At 43.6% G+C, this 23,272-nt stretch overlaps 1 protein-coding gene across 12 annotated transcripts in view; it reads left to right on the top strand.

Moving 5' to 3' along the window:
• CACNA1A (calcium voltage-gated channel subunit alpha1 A) overlaps positions 1-23,272 on the top strand; it is a 345,736-nt gene that overhangs the window by 79,061 nt on the left and 243,403 nt on the right. For 11 of the 12 annotated variants that reach the window (XM_060297032.1, XM_060297031.1, XM_060297037.1 and 8 more), the window contains exon 3: positions 21,804-22,097. In XM_060297032.1, the coding sequence (XP_060153015.1) occupies positions 21,804-22,097 (294 nt within the window). Of the gene's footprint in view, positions 1-20,731; positions 21,382-21,803; positions 22,098-23,272 lie in introns of those variants that run through there. The other variant, XM_060297039.1, reaches the window with a different exon arrangement.

Here is a 23,272-nt window from a genome sequence, read left to right as displayed (position 1 = left end):
TCGTTGAGTGGAGCTGGGTCTTAGTGTTGCGATGGGGATCTCTGGGAGAGCTTTTGCCATTTGATATTATGTGGAGCTGGGAGGTCTCTGGTGGACCAATGTCCTGAACTCAGCTCTCCCACCTCAGAGGCTCAGGCCTGACACCTGGCTGGAGCACCAAGAGCCTGTCAGCCACACGACTCTTTCTGTTCTATTTTCACTGCAAAGATGTGACTATAGAGGGCCTGAGCCCCATCTTCTTCGAGTTGACAAAATAGAAGCGCCAGGATGCCGGGCATCTCTTGAAGATGCAAAACCAGTGTGTCAGACGTGCCCTCTTCCAGGACAAGCAGACGCTGTCCCATCATGAGTGGGGTGAAACCCTGGATGACATGGAAGCCACCAAGGCCCTGGAGAAGAACCTGCTCTATTACTTTTAAAAGCATCTAGTTGGAAACATTAAAAGTTAGCAGGGCTTCCCTGGTGGCGCAGTAGTTGAGAATCTGCCTGCTAATGCAGGGGACATGGGTTCGAGCCCTCGTCTGGGAGGATCCCACATGCCGCGGAGCAACTAGGCCCGTGAGCCACAACTACTGAGCCTGCACGTCTGGAGCCTGTGCTCCACAACAAGAGAGGCCGCAATAGTGAGAGGCCCGCGCACCGCGATGAAGAGTAGCCCCTGCTTGCCACAACTAGAGAAAGCCCTCGCACAGAAATGAAGACGCAATACAGCAAAAATAAATTAATTAATTAAGAGTTAGGACTTCAACATATTCATTTTTAAAAAAAGTTAGCAAAAGGGGAATAAGTAAATACATAAAATGATGGTTGTAATATGATATTAAGTGAGAAAGTGATAGAGGAAATCTCCATTCCAGAATACTTACTACTGGAAAAATCTTCTTAGAGTGAATCCAATGGAAGTAGGAATCCAATTGGGACTTTGTCCTGTAAAAGGAGTCCCAACTTCGTAAACCTAAGTTTGTTTATAGATCCCACTTAACAATATTTAAGTACTAATGGCAAATATGCTCTAATTCTTCAAATTAACAAAGAATGAGGCAAACGTTGATATTTTGCATGTATATAATTTCCTACTGAAAAATGATACGAATGGAACATCTTTCATTTCATCTTTGGCTTTGTGATGTAGTCCTGCAGGGGGTCAATTTTTGCATACGTATGCAATCTTCATCAATTTCCCCACAGGGCTTTTAAAATCCTTTGCTCGTCAGTTTTTGCTCTTTTGAGCATCACTGTTAACTGCTTGTTTCCTGTTTTTCCATCGTTAACCAGCCTAACTCTTCATGTTCCTCACTTGTCAGTGGAGTCCTCTGTGATGCAAATGGTTCTCCCACATCACTTTCACTGACTTCATGAAATCCTGCTCTCCTCTGCAAAGATGTCCAGTTTTCATGTTGCAATCGAGTCGCATCATTGTGAATTGTAATGTTAAATTTCAAACACCCGTCAACATTGAGAGATAAACATTGGCAAATATATTGATCTGATGGGCTCCAAAGTGATGTTTGTGTTACTCCAGAATGGATAATTGTGAAGTTGAAGTTCATTTGTGAATATATTTATGTTAGGACAACTTTTGCTTCTCTAAACTCATAACTGTGTGGATATCTGGGTAATAATACATATAGTGAATACTCGGATGTTGAGGGACTATTATATATAAAATATGTTTGCACTATAATTACCTCTATATGTAAAATAAAAACACGGGGGTGGGAGAGAAACTAGACAGAAATACTATAAAATTCTCACAATGTTTTTGTTTGGGGTAGTCCTGGGATAGAGGACTTTTTAATATGAAAATTACTTTACTTTTGAAAAATATTTAAAAACAAATCATCAAAAGCTTTAAAGAAAGCCTTTAAAGAAAGCCTCAGACTTATTTGTGAGGATGGGAATCTCTTCAGTAACAAAAAAATGACTCCAGGTTGGAGGTAAGGAAAGGTAGCAACACCAACACCCAGGCTCTGAGTCTGTCTAACACGATCTGTGGATTATCTCATTTAATCCTCACAACCACCAATTAAGTGAACACTCTAATTTCCCTGTTTTACAAATGAACACACTGAAGCCAGAGAGGTTGAGCAACTTGCCCAAGGCCACACAGCTCCCCCCAGTCATGCTGCCTTGAAACACACCTGTGAGCCAAATTAAACTTCTTTTTCTTGCTTCTGGTCCCCACAGGGTGATTTGGGTTTTTTCTTGATTTGAGAACTCGAGACACTTTGAGACATGTTCTTAAGCAAGTGTCTCAGGTATGAGAGTGAAGTAATTTCTGTCGGCATGGGATGAAAGCATTTTCCACAACAAAAGACATGGATGATGCTGGAGAAGAGAATAAAAAAGACCTAGAAAAGAGGCTTAATGTTCTGTCAAGTCAATCCATTAGGGTCTCTCTGTGAGACAACATGCATTCCAGCAGCCTGAACACAAATACAGTCATGTTTCTCTCTGCATGTAATTCTTAGATGGAACTTTTATTCCCTTCCAATGAATGTTGTTGGGATCTCTTTTCCATTACCTTTATTTGTCTGTGTATCTGGTGGGTCGTCCCCTGCTGCCTGCCTTGTTTCTGGGGCATCAGATGTTTCCAGGGAATACTTCCTTTGGACACAAGATGCAATTTCATCGACACACAGAAAATATTATCATCAATGCAGCCAAAACTCATTCTCTACTATCCTGTGTCTGGCCCATCACATACAGTGTCATCCCTTTATGATCCCATAGGGTGCATACTGCCCTCATCCCCATTTTGCAGATGAGGAGACTGAGGCTTGGAGAGATTAGTGATGGGTCAAGCTCACAGTAGAACATTGTTTGGACATTAGCGTGGAGGGGTGGTATTATTACTCTTTGTTACTGTTGCTGTGCTGTTCCTAAGTGAGGAAACCATCTCCATGGGATTAAATGTCTTGCCCTAATTCATGGAGCTTGGAAGTACAGAGCTGGGTAATCATCCAGACCAGCTCTGTCCAGTAGAAATGCAACATGGTCCCATATGTAATTTTAAACATTCCAGCAGCCACATTAGAAGAGGTAAAAAGAAACAGGTAAAGTTAGTTTTAATAATGTATTTTATTTAACCTAACATACTGGAAATGCTATCATTTCTACCTATAATGAATATAAAATTATTGGATATTTCACATTTTTCCCTTGTACTAAGTCTTAAAAATATGGTGTGTATTTTAATACTTACATCTCAATTTGGACCAGTCACATTGCAAGCACTCAGTGGTCACATGAGGCTTGTGGCTACATTGGAAGAGTGTGAGTCCAAATCTTTTGACAAGTAGTTCTGCGTTTTTTTTCTATTACACAAGGAGGCTGAGATAGCACATATATTTGGGCTACCTGATTTATATTCAATTTTTATTGTACAAGCCCCTTTAGACTCTGTTTTGAAGAAGGAAGAGGAGAGAGAGAGAAGAGAAGAGAAGGGAAGGGAGGAGGAGAAAGGAAGAAGATGATGATGAAGGAGAAGGAGAAGGAAAGGAGGAGGCGAAGGAAAAAGGGAGGAAAGAAGGAAGGAAGGAAGGAAGGAAGGAAGGGAGGGAGGGAGGATCTTCTTTCTGCCTAAAGATTTTGAAATAGCTAACAGAATCGGTCCAAATCCATTGTCTTAGTTTGGGTTCCCCCCAGAAGCAGATATGGAAGCAAGGATTCAATTGTTTTGCGGGGGAGATCCCAGGACACACTGGCAGAGGAGCAGGGAAAGGAAGAACCAACCAGTAATGGATGTGCCCTCAGGCAAGTTACCATAGTGAACAACTGGGACTCAGTACCGGTGGAGACCTCTGGGGGGCAGCAGAGAGCACACTGTTCAGAGTTACCACACCCTAGGACCAACGGAGCTGGGGTATTTATCCACCAACTTCCATCAATCACAAGTTGAAGTGCTCCCAGGAGCACTCATTTCCTAGCATCCCAGCTTGTCAAGTCGACACTCTGGTGGCTACAGAAAGCCCCCTGAGGGCTGGCAGTAGGAAGCCAGTCCTGTATGCACTAAGGTGGTCAGATCAAGGCTGGGCAGTGCCGGGCACACCCATGACACACCTACCTTCTCATCATTCAAAAGGTTTTTTTTTTTTTTTCCACAAACCCTCCTTAACTTTAAGTGCGTTAACTTTGTGACAGTCGGGGTGCCATATGGGACATGAGATTATTTAGCTGTTGTCATCTCAGTGACAGAAAAGCAGAACAGCTATGGAAGGACATCACAGATGTATGCATATATTTACGTGTAACCTCGCGAACACGTGTGTGTGTTTCCATTTGTGTTGTCACTCAGCTTAACTCTTACCACATTCTCTGTTGTGTGTGTGTGTGTCTGTGTGTTTCCTGCTCTTTTTTAGTCATTGGGGAAAACAGAAGAAAATAAAAGGAGTAAGTCCACATTTTCCAGGGAAATAATTCTGCTCTGATTCTAACCAGGTGTTAGGATCAGATTTCCCTTCAGCTCTTCCTCCAGCTCCATTCCCTCTTTTTCCCTATTGGGAAGTCATTTGTATTGGTCTCTGGTTTACCCTTTGCTTCTTCTTAAAGGCATGATCGAACACTTTTATATTTTCATGCATTCTGTCTCTTTCATAAAGATCATTCATGTTCTGTACTTCTCTGTAACTTGCCCTTTTCACTTGTCAAGACAGTGGGTTTCTATTTTGACATTTCTCAGTGGCTGAGGCTGGAGCAATGAACAGGATAGGCAGGACCTTGAGGTCCCAGAACTCAAAACATCTTAAGGGCCATGATGTGACTTTACAAGAGGAAAAGTCTTTCTGGCAAGTGTCGTAAGATAAATGTATTAACCATGTGTGTTGGATGCCTTGGCATCTGGGTGACCCTGAAGGACTGCCCCTCCCAGGGTTAGCCAATCCTTTGAGATAGTAAAGGATTCAGCCTTGAGCACGCATTTCAAATACAAACCAACCAATCCAGAGCCTGCGTCTCCACAACCTCCTCTACCAGGACCTAATGGCAAATATGCTCTGCCACTGCCCTGATCACCCCAGGGCCAGGTACCAACTAGGGAGAGCCCTTACACCTCACAGCCTGCTAAAATTATTAAAGCCAGCCAACCCTAAGCCTACTTACCCTGCTTTACCTTTTCCTTTCAGAGGAAACCACAATAAAGGATCTTGCCCACGTTCTCATCCTGCTCCCACTGCTTCCTGACCAACTGACCCTGGTGCTTCCCTGGGTGGCCCTGCATGGCAGGGTGTGCTCCTCCTCCTGGGGTCTTTTTTTTTTTTTTTTTTTTTTTTTGCGGTACGCGAGCCTCTCACTGCTGTGGCCTCTCCCGTCGTGGAGCACAGGCTCCGGACGCGCAGGCTCAGCGGCCATGGCTCACGGGCCCAGCCGCTCCGCGGCATGTGGGATCTTCCCGGACCGGGGCACGAACCTGCGTCCCCTGCATCGGCAGGTGGACATTCAACCACTGTGCCACCAGGGAAGCCCGACAAGCTATCTTTTCAATGGCAGTTGTCTCTCGATCTGTTGGCCTCACCACACCTGAAAAATAATAAAACCTACATTTTAAAACAATAAAGCCCCTACAGGGGATGACAGCCCTGTCTTCCCCGAAACCTCCCTTATCTCATCCCCTCTCACTCTCTTCACTCCTGCCACATGAGTCTCTTTGCTGGTCTTGGAACACACCAGTCACTGTCTTCACAAGCCTTTGCTGTTGATGTTTCCTCAGTCTGCAACACTCCTCACTCTGATATTTGCATCTCTGTTCCTTTCTTTCCTCGAGTCTCTCCATCAATGTCACCGTCTCAGAGAGGTCCTTCCAAAATAACTCCCCCTCCTCTTCTAGCTGGCCCAGTGCCTGCTCCATTTTTCTTATAAAAACTCTCTCTACCTGACATATGCTAGATCTATCCAAGCTCACTCTTTTTTTCTGGTTTCTCTGCCCTAAAACATGAGTTTCTTATTTGTTCTATTCGTGGCTGTATCCATCCCCAGTGCCTGGGGTAAGGCCTCATATTGAGCATAGATGCTCAATAAACACTTGTCAAATGTTCACAGACGTAGAACTTATGGTTGCCTAAAGGGAAAGGGGGAGAGGGATAAATTAAGAGTTTGGGATTAACATATACACACTACTATATATAAAATAGATAAACAACAAGGACCTACTTGTTGAGTAGAGTACAGGTTACTCTACTCAATATCTTATAATAACCTATAATGGAAAAAATCTGAAAAAGAATATATATGTATGTATATATATACATACACACACATATATATCTGAATCACTTTTCTGTACACCTGAAACTAACACAACATTGTAAATCAACTATACTTCAATACAAATTTTAAAAATGAATAGATATTTAAAAAAACACATTTGTCAAACAAATAAGTAACAGAACAAATGAAGATGATCATTTTTCTCAAGTGTTACAGGTGAAATGACATGCTCGATCTGTCATCTGTGACTTTATTTCTGGGTGTGGTAACACTTGTTATTTTGCGAGTGGAGGGGACCTAGTTCAGTTCTCAAGAAAAACCGAGACGGGAGTTCCTATAAGCAGATGTAGTTCATTTGATTAAATTTCCTTTGCTAACTTCTCAGGATACACATGAATATATAAGTAAGCATTTATTCAAGTTCCTGACTTAACAGAAGGGTTAGATGCTGAATGTAATTTGCAATTGCCTGAGAATATAGTAAGCTTGAGTACTTTTGTCTCCATAATTAAGTGTGAGGTTCTTGTTGCAATGTGAATCAAGATTATTTCAAGTACTTTATATGAAAAGAACTTTTTTTTTTCCTTTAGGTAAAGCTCAAATATATACAGAAGAGACAATAGAATAATAGCCTTCCATGTTCCTATCTTCCATTTTCAATAATTATCAACTTAGGACATATCTTGTGTTACTGTATCCCAAACTTTAACATAACTTTACTTTGCAAATTAAAACAAACCTTTCATTTGCTTTAACGTAACCCTAGGTTACGTTAAAGCAAACCTCAGACATCATGTGATTTCATCTGTAAATATTTTAATGTGTACTTCTACAAGCTAAGGACTCTGCAGCTGCTGTGGAAAACGGTACAGCGATTCCTCAAGAAATGAAACAAAGTTACCATATGATCCACCAATTGCAATTCTGGGTATATACCCCAAAGAATTGAAAGCAGGGACTCAAAGAGATATTTATACACCCAATGTGCATAGCAGCATTGCTCACAATAGCCAAAAGGTGTAAACACCTCAAACGTCCCTTAATGGATGACTGGATACACAAAATGTGATCCATCCAGCCAATGGAATATTATTCAGCCTTAAAAAGGAAGGAAATACTGACAGCTGCTATGACATGGAGGAACCTTGGAGACATTGTGCTAGGTGAAACAGGTCAGTTACAAAAGGACAAATATTGTATGATTCCACCCATATCCGGAGTCTGCAGTGGTTGAATTCATAGAGACAAAGTAGAATGGTGGCTACCAGGGGCTGGGCTGGGGGTGAGGAATGGGGAGTTAGTGTTTAATGGGCACAGAATTTCAGTTTGGGAGGAAGACAAAGTTCTGGAGATGGCTGGTGGTGATGGTTGCACAACAATGGGAATGTACTTGATGCCACTGAACTGGACAGTTAAAATTGGTTAAGATGGTGAATTCTATGTTATGTGTATTTTATTACAAAAAAAAAAAAAGGCTGACTTGCTTTAAAACCATGACCATAATGCCATCTATGGCAGAACCAGGTGGTAGTTTTCAGTCCTTACCTTGCTTTGTGTTTGGCAGCCTTTGACGCTAGACTCCCCCATCTCCGGGACTTCTGTGGCATCACCCACCAGGTTTTCCTCCCACCTCCTTCCTGATGCCTTCCAGTCTCCATTAGGGGCTTCTCTTTCTGTGCTCTGCCTTTTTTTTTTTTAACATCTTTATTGGAGTGTAATTGCTTTACAATGCTGTGTTAGTTTCTGCTTTATAACAAACTGAATCAGCTATACGTATACATATATCCCCATATCCCCTCCCTCTTGCGTCTCCCTCCCACCCTCCCTATCCCACCCCTCTAGGTGGTCACAAAGCACCGTGTGCTCTGCCTTTGAGTGTCGACACTTCTGAGGGATCCTTCCAAATACCTCAACCCTCTCTGGGTCCCTCATCCAGGATTATTTCATCCACACCCAAGGCGTTCATTACTGTATGTCTTCTGATAGCCCCTGTGGCTGCTGTTAAAAATTACTACAATAAAAAAAGAATGAAATAATGCCATTTGCAGCAATATGGATGGACCTAGAGGTTGTCATACTGAGTGAAGTAAGTCAGACAGAGAAGGACAAATATCATATGATATCACTTATATGTGGAATCTAAAAAAATGGTACAAATGAACTTATTGACAAAACAGAAACAGAGTCACAGATGTAGAAAACAAACTTATGGTTACCAGGGGAGAAAAGAGGGGGACGAATGAATTGGGAGATTGGGATTGACATATACACACTACTATATATAACATAGGTAACTAATAAGGACCTACTGTATAGCACAGGGAACTCTACTCAATACTCTGTAATGATCTATATGGGAAAAGAATCTAAAAATGAGTGGATATGTGTATATGTATAGTTGATTCACTTTGCTGTACACCTGAAACTAACACCACATTGTAAATCAACTATACCCCCCCAAAAATTTTTTTTTTAATTACTAAAAACTAGGTAGCTTACAACAACAGAAAATTATTCTCTTTTCATTTTAGAGGTCAGAAGTCCTCGAAAGGGTAATTGGGTTAAGAAGTGGGCATCAGAATTATAGCTACAGTCATTTTAAGGCAGATGCCGGTAAAGAGATTTGCTGAAATCTGTGAATGGCATGCTACAGTTTACAACCCCCAAGTCCCGTGGCTTTAAAACGACAGATGTTGCTTTCTTACTCACCCGGCACAACCTCACGGTTCAAACTGGGGCTGTGCTCCACGTTCTACTCACTCTGGGGCCCAACCTTAAAGAGTAGTCACCATCCGAAGCTCTGCTTGCTCCTGTGCGAAAGAACGCTCCAGAGCAAAGCTGCCCAGTAGAACTTTCCAGAGGATGCAAACGTTCCTTCCTTTTTTAATTGAAGTGCAGTTAATTTACAATATTGTGTTAGTTTCAGGTGTACAGCAAAATGATTCAGTTTTATATATATATTTTTTTCAGATTATTTTCCATTCTAGGTTATTACAAGTTATTGAATATAGTTCCCTCTGTTCGTACAGTAAATCCTTGTTGCTTATCTATTTTATGTGGAGTAGTTTGTACCTGTCAATCCCAAACTCCTGATATATCCCTCCCCGCCTCCCTTTCCCCTTTGGTAACCATACATTTGTTTTCTATGTCTGTGAGTCTGTTTCTGTTTTGGATATAGATTCATTTGTATTATTTTTTAGAGTCCACATACAGGTGATATCATACAGTGTTTGTCTTCCTCTGCCTGACTTACTTCACTTAGTATGATAATCTCTAGGTCCATCCACGTTGCTGGAAATGGCAATATTTCATTCTTTTTACGGCTGAGTAATATTCCATGGTATGTATATACACCAGATCTTCTGAAACCAGTTGTTTGTTGATGGACACTTTGGTTGTTTCCATGTCTTGGCTATTGTAGATAGTGCTGCCGTGAACATTGGGGTGCACGTATCTTTTCAAATTAGAGTTTTCCTCTTTTCTGCATATATGCCCAGGAGTGGGGTTGCTGGATCATACGGTAGCTCTATTTTTAGTTTTTTAAGGAACCTCCATAGTGTTTTCCATAGTGGTTGTACCAATTTACATTCCCACCAACAATGTAGGAGGGTGATGGAAACGTTCTTGATCTGTGCTGTCTCCATAATGGGGCCGCTAGACACATGTGGCTTTTTTTTTTTTTTTTTTTTTTTGCAGTACGCGGGCCTCTCACTGTTGTGGCCTCTCCCGTTGCGGAGCACAGGCTCCGGACGCTCAGGCTCAGCGGCCATGGTTCACGGGCCCAGCCGCTCCGCTGCATGTGGGAATCTTCCCGGACCGGGGCACGAACGCGCGTCCCCTGCATCGGCAGGCGGACTCTCAACCACTGCGCCACCAGGGAAGCCCCCACATGTGGCTTTTGAGTTCTAGAAATGTGGCTTGTACAACTATGGACCAGGTTTTCAATTTTGTTTAATTATAAGAGTCACATGCGGCTAGTCACTGCAGCTCTCGAGAGAGTTGCACTGACAACTAAATGCTCCGACTTGGAAGCACCCACTTCATTCCCACTGAGAGCTCATTGGCCAGAACTAGTCACATGGCCTCAGCAAACACCAGGGGACCAGGGAATGCCATCTTACCATGTGCCTGAATACAGAGAAAGGGAAATATTTGGTGACCATCTATAATGCCTCTCCCAGAGAATAAGTCTTTTGGGGGGATCCAGAAGGAGAAAAACAGCTATTTTATTTTAGGAGGAGAAATATGGAGCCTTAATGTAATAGTTTCCTCTTGCTGTGTAACCAATTACCCAAATCTTAGCAGCTTTAAAAACAATCGTTTATTACCTATAGTTTCTGTGGGTCAGGAACGAGGGTGCAGCTTATTTGGGTCCTCTGTTTCAGGGTCTCTCATGAGGCTGCCAGCAAGGTGTCAATGGGGACTTCATTCTCATCTGAAGGCTTAACTGGGGAAGAGTTCCCTTCCAAGCTTAAACATGTGACCGTTGGAAGAATTCAGTTTCTCATGGGCTGTAGGGCTGAGGGTCTCTGTTCCTCACTAGATGTTTCTTGGAGGCTGCTCTTGGTTCTTTGCCACGTGGGACTCTCCATAAGGCAGCTCACAACATTGAACCTGGCTTTCCTCAGAGTAAGCAATAAAGAGAGAGATAGAGAGGGCATGCAATGTGCAAACCAGTCTTTTTGTAACTTGATCTCAAAAGTGCCATCCCATCACTCTTTCATCTTTTATTCATTAAAATGAGTCATGGACTTCCCTGGTGGCACAGTGGTTAAGAATCCACCTGCCAATGCAGGGGACACGGGTTCAAGCCCTGGTCTGGGAAGATCCCACATGCTGCAGAGCAACTAAGCCCGTGCGCCACAACAACTGAGCCTGCACTCTAGAGACTGAGAGCCACAACTACTGGGCCCACATGCCACAACTACTGAAGCCTGTGTGCCTAGAGCCCGTGCTTCACAGCAAGAGAAGCTACTGCAGTGGGAAGCCCATGCACCACAACAAAGAGTAGCCCCCCACTCGCAGCAACTAGAGAAAGCCCGCGTGCAGCAACGAAGACCCAACGCAGCCAAATAAATCAACTATACTTCAATAAAATTTTTTTAAAAAGTGAGTCACTAGGTTCACAGATACAGTGGAACAAACTAGTGGTTACCAGTTGGGAGGAGGGAGGGGCAATATAGGGGTGGGGAGTGAGAGGTACAAACTATTGGGTGTAAGATAGGCTCAAGGATGTATTGTACAACACGGGAGAAATAGCCACTATTTTGTAATAACTGTAAATGGAAAGTAACATTTAAAAATTGTATTAAATTTTTTTTTTAATTTTTAAAAAGGCAAAGATTTTAAAAAGGTCCCACCCACTTTCAAGGGGAGGGTGTTACATAAGGGTGTGAACACCAAAAGGCAAGAATCATTGGAAGCCTTGTAAGAAGCTGCCTTCTACATTTAGAGATCAGAATTTAAGTGATATTTAATTGACACGTTTTTATTGAGAGCTAATAGTATGTACTGTCTGCACTGCTTTGTATAACACGCCCCAAAGATCTATTTGACTCTTAATTCCTAGTGGCTGCACTCTCTATTCCCCTCTCCTGCTTTGTTCTTCTCCTTAGCACTTAACACCATCTGACAAACTATGCATTTCTGTCTTTATTCCATTTTTTTCCTGTTTCCACCCAGCTCCACAACAGTAGGGATTTTTGTCTGTCTTGTTCTGTGCTCGGAAAAATCACTTGGCATATAGCAGGTGCTCAACAAAATGAAGGAATGAGTGAAACTTGTATATATGTAACGTTTTTGTAGCCATTTGTTTATTTATTTTAACTTTTTATTTTGACAAAATTTCAGACTTACCAAAGTGTTGTAAGAACAGAACTAAGAGTTCCTGTATATGTACATCCAGGTTCTCCAAATGTTAACATTTACTCCTTCCACTTTATTCTCTGTCTACCCACCACCCTTGAGCCATTGAGAATAATTTATAGATATGATGGCCCTTTAACCTTATATACTTCAATGTTTTCTGAAGGGCATTTTCTTATATAACACAGCACAACGATCAAAATCAGGAAATTAGCATTGGTACACTATTACTATCTAATCTACAGACCTTATTCAGATGTCACCAACTGTCCCAATAACATCCTTTATAGCAAAAGAAGATTCTGGCTCCCTTGTTGGATTCGGTCGCCATGTCTCCCTTAACCTGGAGAAGTTTCTCAGTCTTTATTTGAACTTCCTGACATTAACACTTTCAAAGAATATAGGCAAGTTGTTTTGTAGAATGCCCCTGATTTTGAACATTATGGAATTCAATTTATTCAAACGATAACAATCGTGGCACGAAGTCCCCAGAAGTCATGTTGTATCCTTCTTGGTACATCACACCAAGAGGCATGTGATGTCAATTTGCCCCATTACTGGTGTGCTAATTTTGTGTGTGTGTGTGTGTGCTACGCGGGCCTCTCACTGTTGTGGCCTCTCCCATTGCGGAGCACAGGCTCTGGATGCGCAGACTCAGCGGCCATGGCTCACGGGCCCAGCTGCTCCGCGGCATGTGGGATCTTCCCAGACCGGGGCACGAACCCGTGTCCCCTGCATCGGCAGGCGGACTCTCAACCACTGCGCCACCAGGGAAGCCCTGGTGTGCTATTTTTGATCACTTGCTTATCTACCAGGGCACTCCACTCTACAGTTACTATATTTACCATTAAAATGAACAATTGTGCGTGGGGAGTTAACTATATAAATCTGTTACTCCTTGCACTTTTATCCATAAGAGTCCTTGTAAGTTTTATGGTGATTGCCAAATTGCCTGCATATACAACTTCCACCAAAATAAAAACTAAAAATGCAATATTGCACCCAGCCCTGAGATCATTAAATACCATACTCCAATGAAAGCAACCAGGAATCCTTGGAGAAATGGCTAATTCTAGGGCAGGGCAGTGAAGGATGATCCTGGAGCCTCTTACAGTGCCAGAAAGTAAGGAAGCTTAAAAAAAATGGGAGCACATCAAAGGAACACAAGAACCAGTCTGAAGGAGCTCCCAAAGGCCAAAGGGAACATTTCAAGCAACAAAATAAATAATATAGTTTGCATGGGTAATCCAAAGAATAAAATAAATATATGAGTCTGTACTGTTATAAATAAAAGATTAAGTAAATGAATAAGTGAATAAGGGAGAAGAGACAAATTTCCCTTACAAAGTATTCTAAAGAGTATAGAGCTACCACATGATCCTGCAATCCCACTCCTGGTCATATACCCAGAGGAAACCATAATTCGAAAAGATACATGCACCCCAATGTTCATTGCAGCACTATTTACAATAGCCAAGACATGGAAGCAACCTAAATGCCCACTGACAGATGAATGGATAAAGAAGATGTGGTGCGTATATACAATGGGATATTACTCAGTCATATAAAGTAATGACATAGTGCCATTTGCAGCAACATGGATGAACCTAGAGGTTATCATACTAAGTGAAGTAAGTCAGACAGAGAAAGACAAATATCATTTGATATCACTTATATGTGGAATCTAAAGAAAAGGTACAAATGAATTTATTTCCAAAACAGAAACAGACTCACAGACATAGAAAACAAAATTATGGTTACCAAAGGGGAGAGGAAGGTAGGAGGGAGGGATACATTAGGAGGTTGGGATTAACATATACACATTACTATATATAAGATAGATAATCAACAAGGACCTATTGCGTAGCACAGGGAACTACACTCAGTATTTTGTAATAACCTGTAAGGGAAAAGAATCTGAAGAAGAATATATATATGCTTCTTTTATATAAGAAACATATATATGTATTCAGTTATATATATATATATATATATATAACTGAATCACTGTGCTGTACACCTGAAACTAACACGATACTGTAAATCAACTATACTTCAACAACAAAAAGAATATATGTAGATCCTCTTCCCTCCAGGAGATGGAGCTTAATCTTCTCCCCTCTCCTAACTAGTGTGGGGTGGGCTTAGTGACTCATTTCCCTTTGTAGAGTAGACGAAGGGAAAAAATAGTAACTCAACAGTGGAGAAAGCTGGTAGGCATTGTTTTAACCAAGTGATCAAGGTCAACATCATAGTGCTAAGTCATATGGATGTCATGGCTTGCTGATATGATGCAATGAGGATGGCATTTCACCTCTGTGGTCTTCTTCCCCCAAATCCATCATCAAATTTTAATCATGAGAAAACAGCAGGCAAACCCAAATTGAGAAACATTCTAAAAAATACCTGACCAGTATTCCTAAAGATAATCAAAATTGTGAGAAACAAGAAAAGAAACTGTCGTGGACCAGAGGGACTACGGAGAAAAGATGACTCAAAAGAATGTAGTATCCTGGATGGGATCCTGAAACAAAAGGATATTAGTGGGAAAACCAGTGAAATCTGAAAAAAGTGTGCAGTTTAGTTAATAGCGTTGTACCAATGTTGGTTTCTCAGTTTTAACAAGTGTACCTGTCCCAACACATGCATAGCCTCTCCATTATCAACATCCCTTTCAGAGTGGTGAATTGGTTACAACTGATGAACCTACATGGACACATTACAACCAAAGTCCATAGTTTACATTGGGGTTCACTCTTGGTGTTGTACATTCTATGATTTGGACAAATGTATAATGACATGTATCCACCATTGTAGTCTCATACAGAGTAATTTTACTGCCCTAAAAACCCCCTGTGCTCTGCCTACTCATCCCTCCCTCTACCCTAACCCCTGACAACCACTGATCTTTTTACCATCTCCATAGTTTTGCCTTTTCCAGAGTGTCGTATAGTTGGAATCATACAGTATATAGCCTCTTCACATTGGCTTCTTTCTCTTAGTAATTTGCATTTAAGTTTCATCCACATCTTTTCATGGCTTGGAAAACTCATGTCTTTTAGCGCTGAATAATATTCTTTGTCTGAATGTACCAGAGTTTATCCATTCATTTACTGAAGGACATCTTGGTTACTTCCAAGTTTTGGCAGTTACGAATGACGCTGCTATAAACAACTGTGTGCAGGTTTTTGTGTGGACATAGTTTTCAACTCCTTTGGGTAAATACCAAGTAGCGCTATTGCTGGATCTTATGATAAGAGTAAGTTTAGTTTTGCAAGAAACCAATAAACAGTCTTGCAAAGTGGCTGTACCATTTTGCATTCCCACCAGCAATGAATGAGAGTTCTTGTTGCTCCACAACCTCACCAGCATTTGGTGGTGTCAGTGTTTTGTATTTTGGCCATTCTAATAGGTGTGTAGTGGTATCTCATTGTTGTTTTAGTCTGCATTTTCTTAATGACATATCACATGGAGAATCTTTTTCATATGCTTATTTGCCATCTGTATATTTTCTTTGGCAAGGTGTCTGTTAAGGTCTTTGGCTCATTTAATTATCAGGTTTGTTCTTATTATTGAGTTTTAAGAGTTCTTTTTATATTTTGGATAACAGTCCTTTATCAATATTGAGTCTTCCTATCCATGAACATGAAATATCTCTCCAGACTCTGGTGATTTTTAAAAAATCTATTTACCATCATATTAAAAATTTGTTGTTGTTGTTGTTGCACCGGGTCTCTGTTGCTGTGCTCGGGCTTTCTCTAGTTGCGTCGAGCAGGGGCTACTCTTCTTTGTGGTGCGCAGGCTTCTCATTGCAGTGGCTTCTCTTGTTGCAGAGCACGGGCTCTAGGCATGCGGGCTTCAGTAGCTGTGGCGCACGGGCCTAGCTGCTCCATGGTATGTGGAATCTTCCCAGACCAGGGCTCGAACGCATGTCCCCTGCATTGGCAGGCGGATTCCTAACCACTGCGCCACCAGGGAAGTCCCCCTACCATCATTCTTCTTTGCTTATTATACACTAGTCATTGTGCATGCTTACCTGCTTGATCTTAATTAATCCTTACAGCAATCTGTGGGGTAAGGAGTCACGTCTCTATTTTACATAAAAAAACTGAGGCTCAGAGAGGCTAAGCACTTTTCCGAGAGCACACAGCTAGGAAGTATTAGAGCTAGGATTTGTACCCAGGTCTGCATCCAGAATGTGACTCTGTCTCATTTGGTTTTGGAAATTTGCAGGGCACATACTGCTGTGCAATATTATGCCTGGAGTGACAGCCACAGTCCATCTCCGGATTCACGCTTCAGTGCCTACATCATGATCTGCAAATATCTGGATTATCAGATTTGGTTTTTGTTGTTTATACCCTCCATCTCCCAAAGATCTTGGTACTCATTCTCAATGGGTATCCAGACTAGAAGGCAGAGACCAAATGTCTTTTGGCTGATCCATTCTTGCAACTCAAAATGACTGGATTAGTTGTTCATTGTTTTAGCAGCCAAATGAATGTGATTTGCAGCTATTTATTTGGGGCATTTATTTCAGAGTTGCTAGCCCTGTTCAATTGAATATAATTCTCAGAGCCAGTATGGTAGTGCTACTGCTGATTGATAAATTAAGTCTCCAGCTGGCAGATGTGTTAAAGATTAGAACCAATGGCTGAGACTGATTTCTGGAGGCCTCTTGTTAAACTGCTTCTGTCTGCAATGTTAATGAGATTCTAAATCTTTCTACCTGATCAACATTACTAATTTGGATTAATGGTGGAAAGAGGGCAAGGAACTACCTACTGCAGTCATTTGAGGAGCCTATGAAGATTTCTTGCCCATCCATTTCCATCTGCTAGGTGATATGTAAGATTCCAATATTAGGGATTCATTCCTTTGGCTATATAAATCTTTCATTCTCTGTAAAGTGAATCCATTAGGATAACGCACCTGGGTCCCTGTCACACTTTAGGGTGTGCGAGTTGATTTCTTTCCAGAAAAGGGAAGTAGAGCAATTGAGAGGGTTGGAAGACTTTGGAAGATTCTGAGGAAAGAGAGAAGAACTCCAACATGTCAAACTTCAAGGTTAAGCAAGCTTTGGGAATGCCATTTGGTGAGAAGAAAGCATAGATTCTTCTGCCACCTTGACAGGGGGCATTTGGAAATATGTGTGGGTATCTTTGCTTTTCACAAGACTGAGAGTGCTACTGACCCCCAGTGGGCATATGCCAGGGGTGCTCAACAACCCACAATGCACCAGACAGACTCAAACAGCAAAAACTGTTCCACCAAAAATGCCAACACCATCACGATTGATAACTTTAGAGAATGCCAAGATAGGGATAATAAGTTTGTCCCTTCCAGAGCAGTGATTAGCAAACCTGGATGTACCCCCACTGACTTGCTGAATGAAAATCAGGGGAGAGGGAGGGCCCAGGAATCAGAATTTTGACAACACTTTGCAGGCATTTCTGACATACAGCCAGCTTGTCTGCTGTCTGGGCTTGGGTTAGGGTGTCTTGGAAGATTTTCTTTGTCGTCTGGTAAAAAGGCGGCCAGAGTTTGTTGTAGAGACTTCATGGTTAAAGTCCACAAGGAGAATTATCACAGATCACTGTGACAAGTGGTGCTACCTGGGATCTACATTCAGAAGCATTACAAACATTTTCTGTTGAAGTAGAGAACACCCAGAAAACTGCACAACTTATAGGTGCACAGCTCAATGAAAACTTTCAAAAGGCACAACTTTTACAAAGTGAACTCACCTGTATAATTACCACTTCAATCGAGAAGATTCTAGAAGCTTCCCCCCCCTTGTGCCAATTACTCCTCTACCCTCAAGGGTGATGGCTACTTCAACTTCTAAAGCATAGATTCATTTTGCCCATTTTGAAGTTTATATAACAAAAATTACACACCACGTTCTATCGTATGCCTGGCTTCTTTGATACAAAATCGTGTTTGTGAGTTTCATCCGTGCACTTGTGTGTAGCTTCTGATCGTCCATTCTCGTTGCTGCAGAAGGCTCTCTGTGCAAGTGCTCCACAGAGTATTGATCTGTTCTGCTATCGATAGATATTTGGGAAGTTTCCAATTTTTAACTAGTATGAATATGATGCTGTTCACGTTCCAGGGAGTGTCTTTTAGTGGACCTATGTCCTCATTCCTCCTGGGTTTGTACCTAGAAGCGCTGATGCCGGGTCACAGGGTATTCACAGGGTCCAGCATTGGAAGAAATGACCAGTTTCCCAAAGTGTTTGCATCCAATTACTTCCACCCAACAGAGTCAGAAGGAGTTTCAGATCCATGTCAGTGACCTGGGCATGTTTTAAAATCTCTCTCAGCCTCAATGTTTTCACTTGTAAAGTGGGGCTTCTATGAAGACTTGTAGATGCTTTATCTCGGTGAGGACTTTCTCAGTGAGAGGTTACTCTTTTCTGAAAAGCTCTGGGTCTTTAGAAATCTCTGTAGGTGATGCTTATGCTATATGAAACTCAACTGTCTTCTTGGGAAAGTCCATCATAACAGGTTATGTGTAAGTTCACTTTGCACAAGGCAGCCTTCTTATATGACTGGCTGTTCGTATCCATGAACGTGGGATTACTTCTTGATTCATATTAACTGTCATTTGCCTTTGAAATCTGAAACATCAAGTACAAAAATCATTAATATTTATTGAGAATCATACACATCCCATTTCCTTGCAATTCTGATCACTCTTGGTTTAATCATTTTGTCCATACCTTGACAAGTTAGGAAATCTTAAAAGTGCTACAGGTAACCTGTAAAGGCTTACCCGTAGGCACAGAATGGGGAATATATGTAAAGACATATCATCTTTTCTAGTATGTTTCAAATGAACTCATATACTGATGGGGGAGGACATTAAATAGGAGTCAACCAGCTAAGCCTTGAAAAAATATTTGTCTTCTTCATCCTCTTCCCCTTCCTCTCTATCACCCCTACCTTCTAGTCAATATATTGCTTTTGCAAAAATTCGACAGTTTCTTGGTACATCCACTTTGGACGACAGTTTGGTGACATCTTACAAACCTTTGATATGCTACCTTGTGACCCAGAAATTTCACACTTAAGGCTATTCCTACAGAAATGCATATTTATAGGTGCCAGGATCATTCAAGGCAGGAATGTCTAAGAGCCTCAACTGGAAACAACTTCGATGTCCATCAACAAGATAATGGATGAACAGATAGTGGCTTACTCTTTTATTGAAATACCATACAGCAGTGAAAGCGAATCAATCGCAGCGACATGTGACAACAGCGGGTGAATCTTAAAGACATAATGTTTTTTTCAATTTTATTTTATTGAAGTACAGTTGGTTTACAGTGTTGTGTTAATTTCTGCTGTACAGCAAAATGATTCAGTTATACACATATACACATTCTTTTTCATATTATTTTCCATGATGGTTTATCACAAGATATTGAATATAGCTCCCTGTGCTATATTCCTTGGATAAACAACAGGGATACCTTGTTGTTTATCCATTCTCTATATAATTGTTTGCATCTGCTAATCCCAAACTCCCAATCCATCCCTCTCCCACCCCTCCCCTGCCACCTTGGCAGCCACAAGTCTGTTCTCTGTTAAAGACATAATGTTGAACCAAAGAAACCAAACATCATAGAATATATACGGATGCTTACATTCATATAAAATCCAAAAAGATGCAAAGTGGAACTGTATTGTTTAGGAATGCACAATAAAGTAGTAGAAGTATAAAGAATAGCAAGGCTATTAATACCATAAAGTCAGGATGTGATTATTGCTGAGGGAATTGGGCACATGTGTGTTTCCGGGGAGCCAGCTCTGGACCTGGGTGTTCGTTCCATGAGCGCTAGTTTCACAGCAAATTCTTACACTGTACATTTATGCTTTGAGTATTTTCCTGTGTGTTTTCACTTTCACAATACAAAAAGGGGAATGGGAAATAAAACTGTAGTGGCTCTGGAGAGAAGCGAACACCATGCAACATATATACGCCAGAAGCTTTATCCAGCCAAGTAGGACCTGGTTAGTTATCCGCCCCTGGCAGTTAAGATTTGCCACCTCTGGGGTTTTTCCGACGATGGGGGTCAATCTTTCATTCCAGCTTGCAGGGCCGATTTGAAACTTTCACAGAAGTACCACCAAACCATTCTCCCAGTTTTTAAAATTTGTCTTTTGCTAAATAGAGCAAATTTGTGTAGAGGACTCACTGCACCTCTAGACTCGAATCTCCTTCCTTTTCTACCTTTAAGTTTCTTCCTTTCTTCCTCCCTCCTTCTCCTTGCAAAGTGCTGGGAGCGTCCGGCTGTCTGCAACCGAAATGGAACCCGCTGAAAAGCAAGGTTTCCTCCCAAGGGAGGAGGAATCTGTCGTCCCAACTTCCCCCTCGCCTCCCGACCATCCGGCTCTCCCCTCTCTCCCCCACAAAACTCCGCTGAGACAGGTCCCTTCGCGCCTCCGCGATTGGTCGCGGGCCATCATGTGCCGACACTTTGGGTGGGTCTTTCTCCCGTTAAACTCATCAATCGCTCCTCTTTGGAGCCTCGCTGGCCAGTGGTTCAGACCTTTGCGCCCATTTCCCCCCCCACGCCCCCCCCCACGCTTACTTCCTCTTCCCCCCACCCCTCCACATCAGTCTTATTTTAGCAAAACCTAGAGAAGGAAGAGGAGGCATTGGGGGGCGGGGGGGGGGGGCGATGGACGCTAGGCATTGCAGCATCCGGGAGCAGCTATTGAGTGGCTAAACGAACGGCGCATACCTCTCTCCCTCTTTCTCTTGGTTTTTTTTTTCCCTCCTGTTGGGAATTTTCAGGATTTCATTGCTGCAATTTAACCCCAAGATGAGGCACGGTTGAGCGAAACGCTGCGCGCACACGCACACTCACACTCCTTCGTGAGCAGAAGAGGCAGCCGCTGGTGATTCAGGAAGAAAAAAAAAACACCACCACCCGGACCCTGCGGCTTCAAGACTCCTTAAGAGCCCTTCGGAGCGTTTCCCTCCCCCCTCCCCTTCTTTCCTTAATACTCTTAATTTTAATTTAATTTCATTTATTTGGCTACAGATCTTCCAGCATTTTTAAGGTCTAGGAACTCAAGCAAAACAGAAAGGGGGATTTTTAAATTTGGGGGGCTGCCTTCCCCCCACCCCCCAGCAAAGACTTGGGTTTTATTTTTATTTTTTTAACAAAAAATGTTTTTAAAGAGCCGAGCGCACTCCTTTTGCAAGATGCCAGCCTGACCCGGACCTCGGAGGAATTTGAAGCTTCCACTGCGTCCCGGGGGGCGTCCTTTGCAAACCGTTCGAGTCTTAAAGGGGGTGTGCGTTTTTTTTTTTTTAACTGTGTTTTTTTTTTTTTTTTCCTTCCGGAGTGGGTGGACTGGGGATTGCCTGGATTCCTTCCTCGGTTATTTTTTGCCTTGCTTCCCTCTCCCCTCCCCCCCTCCCCGGCCCCCGCGCCCCGCCCCCGCACCCTCCTCCAGCCCCTCCTTCTCTGGGGTCAGCCAGGAAGATGTCCCGAGCTGCTATCCCCGGCTGGGGCCGGGCAGCCGCCTTGTGAGCCCCCGACCCGAGGCGCCGAGCCGCCGCCGCCCGATGGGCTGGGCCGTGGAGCGTCTCCGCAGTCGCAGCTCCAGCCGCCGTCTTCACAGCCCCGGCAGCATCAGCATCGGCGGCGGCGGCGGCTGCGGCGTCTTCCGCATCGTTCGCCGCAGCGTAACCCGGAGCCCTTTGCTCTTTGCAGAATGGCCCGCTTCGGAGACGAGATGCCGGCCCGCTACGGGGGAGGAGGCTCCGGGGCAGCCGCCGGGGTGGTCGTGGGCGCCGGAGGCGGGCGAGGAGCCGGGGGCAGCCGGCAGGGCGGGCAGCCCGGGGCGCAAAGGATGTACAAGCAATCAATGGCGCAGAGAGCGCGGACCATGGCCCTGTACAACCCCATCCCCGTCCGACAGAACTGCCTCACGGTCAACCGGTCTCTATTCCTCTTCAGCGAGGACAACGTGGTGAGAAAATACGCCAAAAAGATCACCGAATGGCCATATCCTTTGCCCAAACCCCGGCAACTGCGCCTCCCCCTCCTCCCTCGCTTCCCCTCTTCCAGGCTGGGAGAGACCCGGGGGTTGATGGGAGGCGGGGGGGGGGGTGGTCTTTCAGGGGCTGGGAGAGGGGGCACCGGGGAGGAGTGTGGAGCATCTCTCCACCCCGAGCTGGGTTGAGGTACCGTGGAGGCTTGGGGTTGTGGGCGCCGGGGGAGTGGATTCCGCCCAAGGACCGATTTCAGAATGAGGGCTGGGCCCTGGGGTCGTACAGGGGCCTTTAGAGCCAGTTCCGGATGGGTCAGAGTTCTCCCCGAATGAGCGTAGACCAGGCCGGGGCCTGAGCACTCTGCCCAGGGCAGAGGAAGCATGGGGTCCTTGGCTGGGTTTCCTTAGCCGCCCCTCGCCGGAATCCACGGTTGCCTCCAGAGCTGGAGCCCAGTCCCAGCTCTCAGGCCTCTCCACCCCTGCTTGCCCGAGGTTGGGGGCTGCCCTCAAGGAGGGTGCCTAGGGGTTCCCAGGGCCAAGAGCCAGTGGGAGAGCATGTGGTCTTCACACTGAGGGGCCAGCACTGACCAGCATTAATATCTCGGGATGGGCCGCTGGCCAGGAAGGGATGGGGGGCATTTTATTATTCCCCATGTCTGCAGGTTCCATTTCCTTCCACCCACTGATTAGGGACCTCATCATCTTTTGAGGTGTAGAAAACATCCCATTTGCCCCATCTGGGGCCCTGACCTGGAAGACCCAGGATGGGCTACTTCAATAAGAAAGATAGGACAAGAGAAAATGAGGTGCTGGGTCCTTCCTAGGGTGCCGTGTTAGGCCTTGGGTTGGAATCTGCTTCTTCCACCCTAGAGACCCGGGAGGGGACACCAGGAGAGTCAGCATCCATGTGGACATCTTGGGCAGGTAAATGCCTTTTTTTTTTTTTTTAATTAAAGACCCAGAGGAAGAAAGTGGAGTACACATTTTCCTCTGCTGAGATGCTACCAAAATCCGGATCCCCTTGTGTTTCTTTAAATTCGTGCCTGCTTGAAATAAACCTTGAGGAGGGCTTAACATCTGTTGAGATGTAGGGAGGCAAGGATGGGTAATTAGTCGGGCTTTCTAGCAGTTATCTAAGCATGACCCAGATTCCAAGTAGGGGGACGAACCCTGCTTCCCAGGCTGACTG

Source organism: Globicephala melas, chromosome 3 (genome assembly GCF_963455315.2).
Source record: "Globicephala melas chromosome 3, mGloMel1.2, whole genome shotgun sequence".
Lineage (NCBI taxonomy): Eukaryota > Metazoa > Chordata > Mammalia > Artiodactyla > Delphinidae > Globicephala > Globicephala melas.
This window is presented reverse-complemented; position numbering and strand designations above follow the sequence as displayed.